The 11,975-nt window shown below is 38.2% G+C and overlaps 1 protein-coding gene across 2 annotated transcripts in view; it reads right to left on the bottom strand.

Annotated features, from left to right (window-relative positions):
* Positions 1-1,051: 1,051 nt before the first annotated feature.
* Rnf115 (ring finger protein 115) overlaps positions 1,052-11,975 on the bottom strand; it is a 97,499-nt gene continuing 86,575 nt past the window's right edge. For both annotated transcript variants that reach the window (XM_047543494.1, XM_047543503.1), the window contains 5 exons: positions 8,211-8,282; positions 6,716-6,788; positions 5,679-5,772; positions 3,351-3,466; positions 1,052-2,698 (listed from right to left, as the gene is read on the bottom strand). In XM_047543494.1, coding sequence (XP_047399450.1) covers positions 2,567-2,698; positions 3,351-3,466; positions 5,679-5,772; positions 6,716-6,788; positions 8,211-8,282 — 487 coding nt within the window. In that variant the 3' untranslated portion in view covers positions 1,052-2,566. The remainder of the gene's footprint in view (positions 2,699-3,350; positions 3,467-5,678; positions 5,773-6,715; positions 6,789-8,210; positions 8,283-11,975) is intronic.

Here is an 11,975-nt window from a genome sequence, read left to right as displayed (position 1 = left end):
TAACACACTAATAAGCATTAAAATAATAATAATCATGAAATAATAATAAACATTATTCTGGGTGTGTCTACGAGGATGTTTTGGATGACATCCTCAGAACAGTAGGCAGAATCCAGCAGACTGCTATCCCTAACTAATGTGGGAGATCCTCATCAGTGAAAGGCCTAAATAGAACAAAAAGGCTGACCTCCTTCCACTAAGAGGGAACTCCTGCTTGAGTGCTTAAACTGGAACATTAGTGTTTCCTATTTGTTGGACTAGAACTGAAACATCAACTCTCCTTGGGTGTCAGACTGCTGGCATTCAGACTGGAATTTATATTACTGCTCAGGCCTTCACACTTGGACTGAAACTATACTAACTGCTCTCCTAGATCTAGATCTTTAGCTGTCCACTGCAGAATTTGTATAAATGCATAAATCAATTCCTTATTTAAAAAATCTCTTTCTATATTACACATACATTCTATTGGTTGTGTTTCTCTGAAGAACTCAAACTCCTTAACTTTAAATAATCTGGAAGACTGAGATGAATCCCAGTATAGGAAGAAATACTACAAATTCATAAGTTGGAGAAATGTAGGAAATAGCAAAAGGAGCCTCAAGGCCCCTATCAGTGCAAAAAATGTGAAGAAAATTTCAGATAATTTAGTCTGGTGTTGTTTGCTATACTATACATTAAAAAGGCAGATTCCTATTTAGCACTTTGCTACCGTTCTTTGTCAAACTACTCAGATCCTTTCTAGTTCTCCAGTTGTAACTAACACCAGATTGACTTAACATCATCAGACACTTAACAGGCAGACAAAAATTTCCAAGCTGTCAAAATTTTTTTCAAGATTGCTGATACTGTTCTACTTGAAACTGCAATGTGCTTCAACTTCAACATAACCCATTTTCACCTGAGTAGTAGTTAAATATTCTTAACAACTCTCACCTCCCCACATCCTCTTCACACCCAATACAAAACCAATGTGTATTCTCAGGTTACATTTCAAGGTTTAACCACAATAAACAGATCACATCCCCCAAAGAAACAGTCACTACAGAGGTATGAGAAGCATATGAGAAAAAAATCTTTTATTCCCTCTGGGTTCAACCTGAAAATACCTTCTGGTCACAACTTTTAGAGTCAGGCTAAAGTTCAGCAGGCTACTCTCCCACTTTTCTCTTCCCTTTCCAACTCCATCATCTACCAAAGTTCAAAGAGATCTTTAGCCCTCTTCCCTTACCCCTAAATCAGTGACAGTCAACAAAAATTGAGGAAAGGCTCTTAGCCAAGAAAGAGATTCACCAAAGAGTGGCGATCTTGTTCTGATCATTATAAACTATGAAAAACTGATATGGCCCTATAAATGGTGCCACTTTTAATGCACCTTTTGATACACTACAGCTGTTATATGTCCCCCCTGTGTCCTTTTAAGACTTTGAAGTTTGGACAACATTCTTGACACTCTTTCTTCATTTATTCAACTTTAAACACTTGAAGAGCACATGTATGGGACACTGCTACCTTAAAAAGTAAGGCCTACCTCTTCCAGACCAAGTTGTTTGGGGCATGATCACATTAATCAGTTTGATTCTAAGTATAGCCAGAATCAAAGCAGAACATAAGTTTCAAAGATGAAAAATGGGCTTTAAAGATTAAAAGACCAGGTAAAATCTCAATTCCTAAAGAGCAATGAATTACCAAAAGCAGTGAACTGGATATAGAAGCAGTATGAAATAATTATATTTCTATGAGAGAAATTATATTAAGGTCCTTAAGACACAAACAGTAAACAATGAATTAAGGATCATTAAAAAAAAAAAAATTTTAAACATCTGTCTTTCTGTGTCTACATGCTGCCCAACTCATTCCCAAAAAGGAACCAGAATCAGACTCCTACCAACACAAGATTCTCAAGACATGCCACATTTCTAGGGAAACTGCACCTACTAAGCAGTCTTTAAAAATTAAAATGTGAAAACTAAAGTATATGATAGGTTACTTTTTCCTTTCCACCGTAATTTTTCTTTGATTTGCTCTTTGAGGATCAAAACAAAACAAAATCATTAGTCTCAGATTCCTGAGTTAACCTGACATCACCTCATTGCTAATGTGGTCAAAAGTAGATGCTTTTGTACAATAGACAATAGAACTGTATGTCAGCAGGACTTTAGGGCTCTGGTTCCTCTGTATTTACGTAAAACATACTAATGGCGGGGTATGAGGCTGAGAAGGAAGTGGAAATATCTATTACAAGGCAACATGACAGATAGCAGGACCCTAGTTAGACTTCAAGGAACTGATTCTATTCAGGCAGGGGCAAACCCACATAGTTAAGTTTCGCACTTAAAAAAAATTATCACTCTGAATTCAGGAATAAGAAGCATTTGGTTGTAGATACAATTCCAAGTTAGTAAATACTAACTTTAAATTTAGAGAAGAAAAACACTCATTGCATTAATATTATGGGTTGGGGGTGATTCCTAAATCCATCTACTATTTTTTTGTTTTGATAGAATTTACAACTATGGTAAGAAGACTACCACAGACAGCCCTGGTTCAGGTGTGATCTTTAGTTTCAGAAAGTCCATCGGTCGTGTAGCTGACTGTCACTGCTAAATCTGTTGCTTGCAGAGGCCTCAGAGCTCTGGGTTTGCCGAGTAGAGTCCTCACCATTTAAGCTCTTCCTACATACAGGACATGTGTCATGCTGAAACAGAAACATATTAATCCATATGAATATCTTGGCCTGAGAAACTAGGAGTACTGTACACTTAAGAAACCCTGAAAGTTAATGCACCTAAAATTATGACTTGACAACTAGAAAGACAAAAAGATCATGGAGCTCCTCAACACAGAGTACATTGGGCTCCAAGGTGTGAAGTCAGGATATCTTCCAAACACAACTTTAAGCAAAACTAACAGAATTCTTGGCCAGCAAATTTACAATAAGTAGTACATTCCCTCATTTCTCCATTTGAGGACCAAACAGAATTAACTAGAAACAGTAACCTAAGATTTAACAGGAGAGTAAACGCTCACTACTTTTCCATGTAATGTAGATGAAGAAGGGCCAGCAAGCTTTTGTAGGCAACCAACTCTGTTGAAACTATTCAACTCTACCCATGTAGCACAAAAGTAGCCACAATCTATACACAAATAAGCTTATGTGTACCAGTAAGACTTTATATACAAAAACAGTTGGCAGTCCACAGTGGCCTGTGGGCTACAGTTTGCTAATTTTTGGTCAGAAAAGTTTCAAAGAGAGAGTAGTCTAACTACACCTTTACTTTGAACCATCTCCACAAGAAAATGTCACTTACACAAGTGCCTCATCACAGAATACAGCTGGCTGTACTCACCAGTTCTAACCACGGCACAATGCAACTGCTGTGAAAGAAATGATTGCAGGGTAACTGTCGGACTTTCTCTTCAACTGTGTAATCTTCTTTGCATACTGGACATTCTAAACCCATATCTGTGGGAGGAAGAAATGTCTTTTAAAGTAAATAAGCAAAAGGAAAGAAGAAAAAGAATGTCTCCAACAATACAAGGATGCATAAAGAAAGACACAAGAGACAAAAGTAAAATTGCATCCAAGTGGGAGGCAGATAAAAAGCATGAATTGTATTTCAAAATGGGGGGTAGAAAAAAAAAAGCCAAAATGGGGGGTAGAGGTGGTAACAGGGACATGAAAAGAAGAACAATGAATGGGGTCTATTCCAACATAATCTAGATAGTAACCATAATAGGTCCACTTTGTAATGTAAAAAGTTGGAAGAAATAAACAGGTTTAGATTATCTGCTAAGGAAACAGGAAAATATCTTCTCAAGTGTGTGACAATCTTCTGGCAGTCAGGGTCTGCTTAGAAAACACTGGCAATCTGTGCCCCACAACCAAAGAACTCATATCAGTAATCTTAGCTATTTCCATTCAGTGTCTCAAGCCACTTTTACCCTGTTCTTTTCCATATCATGTATGCTTGTTCAGTGTAGATGCCCTATATTCCTCTGCAGAAGTTGTTAATTAAAACCTGTAGCAGGAGGTGATGCCACAGAATTACAAAGGCTAAATATAGGTTAGGCCTCTAATTCAAGGGACAGGAAGCCCTCTTTCCTCAGAGAAATGATCACAAATTACACTGGGAATTAATTATAAGCAACAAATTCTGAATTTCCAAGTTCCAAGACTAATAACACCAGCTACTCTATATCACCAGTGGATGGGATATGCTCCATGTCTTAACAATTGTCAAGGTTTTTGGAACAGGAGTACCACTTAAACAGATTCACTTCTTCCTTTTGATCCCTAATTTCAACTTTTAATTCTCATGCCAAGTTTACTTTAAAATTCCCAATTCCAGGTCTTTAACCTTGAAATATATCTTATATCTTGCTACCAGCTAACTTTCCCTAATACCAGATTTATAGAAATCTTCAACTCATTCTCATTTGGTTTCTCAGCTGGCACCTCAAAATCAATGAATTCAAAAAGTTAAAACCATCACACCATCTCCTTATCCAAACCAGGGCTCACTTACTATTCCTCCTTCCCTGATGTACTGCTCTTGTTACAAATTATGAAATCTTAGAATCATCTTGATCCTTTCTCCTCTTTCAATGCATTATACAATCAGTGAAGAAAGCACTTCTTCAAGATGAACTTCACACTCTACCCTTTCCTTTCCGTTAGCATTGCCACCATCACCTGAACCCCTCCTGGATTGCTACAAGAGCTTCTTCAATCCCTATTTCTGCTCTCTCTCACTTCCACTCTGTTTTACATACTACCTTCAGACTAACTTTCCCTAAGGAACACTTAAATTCCCTCTTTACTCCTTTTGAGGATCTATAAAACTTACCTAGTACCTAACACATCCAGTCCTAACTTCTCAACAAGGTCCCATCCTTCCTATCTAGTCATAATTTCCACTACTCCTCAAATCAGATTCTTTTTCAGGTCTAATAAGGTCACTTTCCTACACCTGACTCAAACACCATGTCTATGCTGATATTATTAAATTAGTTCATACTTTTCCTTAAACAGAATGACCTAAGATTGTCCATCTTGTTTTTACATCTTTGACTATAAACCTGAATTTGTGGGGAAAGAAACCCTTAGTACAAAATAATATTCCTTATTACCAAATTCCTTCAATGCTTAAAAATAAAATAATTCTATTCTAGTGTACCTAAGTGCACCTAACACAAAGCAAATGAAAAGCAAATATACTAGGGCTGGGGATATAGCTCAGTTGGTAGAGTGCTTGCCTCGCAAGCATAAGGCCCAGGGTTCAAATCCCCAGCACCGCAAAAAAAAAAAAAAAAAAAAAAAAAAAAAAAAAAAGCAAAAGCAAATATACTGCCTTCCGTTTGTTCTTTTCCCCTTTCCCCAAGGACAGTATCGTCTGCCCAATACTATTTTCAACACTGTTTTTTAATCACTTGGTGAGATTTGCTTCCAATAAGAAGTTCTTCGACTGATGAGAATCAAGTCTTAAGGGATATGGTAACTGCTTAGGAAATACCTATTGACTGACCTAATGAAAGGGCAGGTACCTTCCAATTCTAGTACACAGGTTAAGAATTTTAGAAGGCTATAGCTTCACCTGAAGATTCTTAGTACAGGAAGGTACTGGAATTTGGACAGAGGTTATTAGATGATAAAATAAATATGAAAATGAGCCTACCAACTTGTTCCTGAGTTACTGTCACTGTTGGAAGAGATGTGATTTTTTCCTTGTCAGCTGGTGGAGGTCCTGTGTTTTCCAGTTGTCCTAAAAGCTACAAAAAAAGGAGAAAGAAAAAGGAGAAAGAAAAAAGATGTGGCAGACATCTCAATGTCCCTGGAGAGGGAGCCGCTCCAGCTGAGAACAAACAATGAAGACATGAGAGATGTTAGTTGCTCTTACTTCTGCAAGGCTTGGAGAGGCTTAGGTTCCCCTTTTCCACTGGTAGACACTTACAATTGCTCTGCAATTTCATGGTGACTTTAGTATAAGCCTACAGACATACCCATGATTACAAGGTCCACTTTCAGGCATAAAGCAACTTCAGGGTGGCAAAAGGGTTGTGATGTCATGAATAAAACTACAGCTTAATAAAAAGTAATACTTAACTGGTCCAAAACCTTCATTCTGCTGGAAGAAAGAAAAGGGTAGGAGTATGGACAGTAGCACAGAATAAGCCAAGAAATAGGTATACTACTGCCTACAAGGAGACTTGGATACAAATGACATGCTTTCTATACTTAGCAATCCACAGGGGAGATGAAAAACCAATCAAATTTAAATGAACATAAATAAGTGGAAGCAATTATACATAGCATGGGAATACCCTTTTCACTGCTTCCTTCCCCTACTTTGCTCCATATCAAGCAGAAATCCCTGCTTCATCATTTGAGACCCTCCTTTTTCATGAAGTACTTATTTATAGGATTCCTATAGGACTGAACAAGAGGCCAAAAATACAATATACTGTTTTGTTATAGGAGAAGTCTTTCTCTGGAGGTGAAGCCATCTTCTAGAAATCTCCTTGGACCTTGTAGGTACATGGATGCTGAGCTAAACCCATAACGCTTTATTCCTTTGGTAAAATGGAAACCCAAAGCTCAAAATATTAGAGAAAGCAGAGTGATTGTCATTTCAAGAAAGTAGCAGAAGGAAAGCAGGAAGCTGTGGAACCATAAGACACATTTAACAGACACCCTCAAAAGGCAGCTCCTCACCTGGGTTACAATGGCATCAAGCCCTGTCTGACCCCAGGCATAGTCCCCAGGGTTGGAGTGCAGCATTCCGCTCCTATACATGAGATGAGACAGACAGTATTAGATAAAGTGACCAGGTTGTGCCTTATACCACAAAAAAACCTGGCAGAGGGATCCTGTTCTCTCTCAGAGCTGGAAAGTCACTAGTCTTCTGGAATCAGAGGCAAAGAATTTCTCTGTATTTTTAAGGTCAAACAGATAAGAGATAGCCTCTCATATTCTACAAATTTTACTTAACTGAAACATACAATGTAAAGTTACCTGAAATACTACATGACATGCCAGAGCAAAAAGAATACTTCATTGCCTGTTGGTTAAGAAAAGTTTGTCTTTTCCCTTCTCACTTACATTAAACATAGGATGGAGCTGCTTTTTAAGGAGAGTTTTTCCTTCATGGCTGGCTAAAATCTACAGTAGACTTCCCTCATCCAAAGAGGCTGCCCATGGTCCTGGACAATGAGCTTTCTAATAGAAAAGCAGCCATCACGGTCTCCCTGAATCACAACTCGGAACAATTACAAAAGGGACTTGGTAGCACCTTGTTCTGGGTGCTGCTGTTAACAGTATCTTGGAAGACAGAGTTCCAGACTCTGACTGAAACATGTTTAAAAGAACTAGAGGCTGGAAAATGGAGTAAGTGTAGGGAAGGACCAAGGACCCTCTGAGCAAAGAAGTCTTCTGGGGCAGAGTTAGAAGTAGCAAACAATTGTTCAGATAAGAAGAAATTCTATTTTTAACCCCTACCATATTTAAGTGTCACTCTGATACTGAATTATAGCCTTTTGTTTCTTCTAACAATCTTTTAAAAAAAAATTTTTTTTTAGTAGTAGATGGGCACAATACCTTTATTTTATTTATGTGGTGCTGAAGATTGAACCCAGTGCCTCACACATTCTAGGCAAGCACTCTACCACTGAGCCACAACCCCAGGCCCCAAAAATTCTTTTTTGGAAAACACAAGTTAATGTTATGTTTTCAACTTCAGAAATTCTTAAGGAATAAAATCTTCCTGCCCAGTCTAGAGGGAAATTCACAAATACAAGCCTGGCAAGGACCATCTTATTTTTCTTCTCAGCACAGCCCTCAGACCAGAATATAAAAGAAATCAGGCATATCCAGCACCCAAATGTCTTTGGGGATCAGGACAATCCTCCTTAGCCTGAACAAAATAATAAAAACAACAATAATATAAATTGTGATTAAGTCTGGGCTCAGGAGACAAGGGCAGTCTAAGAGCCTTCCAGTCACAGTTACATACTCACCTACATAGCTCTTTTTCTTTCTTTCTTCCTTTTTTGCAGTGCTGGGGATTGAACCCAGGACCTTGTGCTTTGCAAGGCAAGCACTCTACCAACTGAGCCATATCCCTAGCTCTTCTCTTTTTCTTTCTCTGTATAGCATAGAAACTATAAAACAAGGCTACCTCAGCACTGGAAGATAGTAATTAGTCACTTACCAAGAAAGAGGGAGTGGGGTTCCAGGAATTGCAGAATTTGCAAAGAATCCTGCAAAGATCTGTTGTATTATTCTGTTAGAAGAGGAAAAAAAGGTAGATAAGACAACCAAAGTACTGTATAGATATCCACAGGCTGACAAATCCAACTACTTCCCTTTACCACAAATGGCTTTCCATTGATTATTACATAAGAGAGCACCAGAAATCAGTCTGCTACCTAACGGTATATAATTTGCTATTACAGCTATTTTCTAGAGTTCTACCATCTTAACAGATGGATAGATTTTTGTGAATTAGGATGGAAAGGAATCATGTTATGTATTTTTCAAACTCTGTTTCCTGGATCTCTGGTACCGGCATAAGGGGTTAAAAGGGAAGTTTCACCAGTAGGATTCTAGACCCAAAATGGTAGTTTCATTTTTTTATGTGTCTTACATACTGGGTTTCTGTACAAGGTATCATTAAAGAGTTTTTTGTTTTTGTTTAAGTTTGAGAAAAATATTTAAGGGTATTTCAGATATCTATAAAATACATACAAATAAACACATATGTTTGGCATCTGTCATTCTAAACACTTAAGATGGCACATATACCCACTTCTTTATATTAATGAGTTGGTCTTTGTTCCTCAAAGAGATACTGGGATGATGCCTTAGCAAAAAGGGTGGGGGGAGGAATTGTCTCCCTATATTTCCTATGTTTTGAATGATATGCACTTTTAACTCCCTGGTTCCTATTTTGTTAGATTAATCCATGTAACTTCAATAGTAGTTATTATTAGACTTTCCCTACTACTAACGTTCAATAATAGCTAACTATACTATTTCCTTTCTAGTTTTTGTTTTTGTATTATGGGCTCACTATTTATTTATTTATTTTTCCAGTACTGGGGATTGAACCCAGAGGGACTTTACCACTAAGATATATATCCCAGACCTTTTTATTTTTTGAGTCAGAGTCTTGCTAAGTTGCCCTAACTGGCCTCAAACTTGTGATCCTCCTGCCTCAGTCTTCTGAGTGGCTAAGATTACAGGTGTGTGCCACCATGCCTGGACAAAATTTATTTTTTAATTAACGAAAATGCCTTTATAGTCAGGTACTCCTGGGCTCCACACCCAGTAATGAGGGATGGGGGACCAACGCCAACAAGGACAACAGCCAGAAAAAACTTGCCAAGATATGTGTAAGACCTAGTGGGTTCTGTAGATGGCTACAGCAAAGGCCAACATCTTGACTGTAACTTTATAAGATCTTTGACCAGAACCACCCAGTTAAACTCTCAAATTCCTGACCCAATGAATCTGTTTGATAATAAATGCTTGTTGTTTTAAGCCACTAACCTCTGGTATAATTTGTTATACAGCAACTGATAACTACCACGGCGTTTGCTTCTAGTAATAGTAAATCATACCAAAATTAAGAAATGAACTTCAAGCAAAGATTAAATTCAGGGTATTGCCAAAAGAACATGGTTTAAGATGAAGCTAAGAGTGTGACTCTAAAAATTCTGTAAGACCTCAGAAAGATCTAAACTAGTGCCTAGAGAACCATTCAGTTAAACAACTGGGTTTAGAAGCTTAAGGGTGCTGGGTTAGTTTTACAGGGCTGTTGTAACAAATTACCACAAACGAAGGAGCCTAAAACAAAGCAAACTGGGGCTGGGGATATAGTTCAGTTGGTAGAGTGCCTGCCTACCATCCAACCATGCATCAATCCCCAGCACCACAAAAAAAAAAAAAAAAAAAAAAAAAAAAAAAGGAATTATCTGTTTTGGAGACTGAAATCAAGATGTCCACAGAATTTGGTTTCTTCTGAATTCTCTGAAGAAGACTCTGTTCCATGCTTCCCTCCTAGTTTTGAGTAGCTGCCAACAATCCTTGCCATTCTTGGCTTACAGACCCACCACCCCAACCTCTGTCTCCATCTTTACTTGGTTTTCTTCCCTGTGTTATCTGTGTTTGTGTCCAAATTCCCCTTTTCTTATGAAACCAACAACCACTGGATTAGGGTTCACCCTGATTCAGTAAGATCTTGTTATGACTTAATGACATCTTTTTTCTTGGGGATGAAGGGTGGGTAATCAGTGATTGAACCCAAGAGTGCTTAACCACCCAACCACCCAGCTACATCCCCAGCCCTTTTATATTTTGTTTTGAGACAGTGTCTTGCTAAGTTGCTTAGGGTCTCACCAAGTTGCTGAGACTGACTTTGAACTTGTGATCCTTCTGCCTCAGCCTCCTGAGCTGCTGGGATTATAGGCATGTGCCCCCACACCCAGCTTAATTACATCTTTAATGACACTATTTAAAGATAAGGTCACATTTACAGGTAGGACTTGAACATACCTTTTCAGGGGCATACAACCTACTCACTACAGGTGGCAAACCACAGCAATCCCAGTAGAAGCCCAATGCAGAAAAAGGCTACCCAGAAGAGATTTGTGGAGTGGCTTTTGCCTTATGGCATGAATTTTAGTAAGATTCACAGTACACTCAAGTTTTTAAAAGAAACACTATAGACTCAAACTGGAAGGTGCAGAAGCAGTACAAAATGCAAAGAGGCCTTTGGACCCTCAAATTTCTACTTGTAAGCAAGCTAAGAAAACTATGCAACTGCAAAAATGAACTACTTTCACAGAAAAGAAAGGATGGACTCAAAAATCCAGAGGGAGGAATTGAAGAGCACTCTTGGCCAGAATAAGTTAAACACTAATCAAGGAATTTCTAACACTTTTTCAAACAACTATCAGAATTTCTATGAACCAGCAACATCTTTCTGTTTTCATCTTCCCCCTTTTGAACAGCAATGTCTAATCACTGCCTGTATACAACTCTGCATGTTGGGGATAATGGGCAGATAACTTGATCCTTTAGTTTGTAAGTCTTCACATCAAAAGGAACTGTACTAAAGGAACTATATCCAAGGAGCCTCATATACATTTGAACCTAATTAAAAAGGCAGCCACCTAGATTTCAAGCTGATGCTATAAAGGGACATGATTTTGGGTAGACCATGGGAGGTAAGTAAGTGTATTTTGCACATGAGAAAAGTGTAAATAATTTCTAGCCAGAAGGTGAACAGTTGTGGTTTTAAAATGTGTCCCCAAATTATTTAATATTCTTCTTTTGAGAGGTGGAACTTACTTTCTTCCCCTTAAATGTTTGGACTTAGTGATTGCTTCTTACAGATAAAATAAGGCAGAAAGGGTATGTGGCTCACAAAATTAGGATATAAAAAGGCATTAGGATTTCTTTCCTTCTTCCTCTGTCTCTTTTGAATCACTTCCAAAGAAGTCAGTTCCCAAGTCATGGGGACAGGCAAAGAGTCCTCTGGAGAGGCCCATATGGTAAGGAACTAAGGTCTCCCTCCAATAGCTATGTAAGTGAGCCACCTTGAAAAGATATCCAGGCTCAGTTAAGTGTTCAGATGACTGCAGCCCCATCTGATATGTTAATTTTTACCTCATGAAACCCTTCACTAGAACCACCTAAGTAAGTTGCTCCTAAATCCCTGGCCCTCAGAAACAGTGAGATAATAAATGCTGTCTTAAGCTGCCAAATTCTGGGATAACCTATTACATGGCAAAAAGCAAAAGATAACTAGTCTCCCAACAATTGTTAGTCACAGGAAGAGAAAATTATCATATGTTTGAACAGACCAATAAGTAAAGAGTAATAAACAAGTTTGAGAAACATTTTAGTTCCTTAGAGGTCTTCAGATGACCCTATACAAATACTTGAAGTGGCCAGAGGTAACTAACCAGCA

This window comes from Sciurus carolinensis, chromosome 1 (assembly GCF_902686445.1).
Source record: "Sciurus carolinensis chromosome 1, mSciCar1.2, whole genome shotgun sequence".
Lineage (NCBI taxonomy): Eukaryota > Metazoa > Chordata > Mammalia > Rodentia > Sciuridae > Sciurus > Sciurus carolinensis.
The sequence above is the reverse complement of the archived record's forward strand: the minus strand, read 5'-3'. Positions and strand labels throughout refer to the sequence as shown.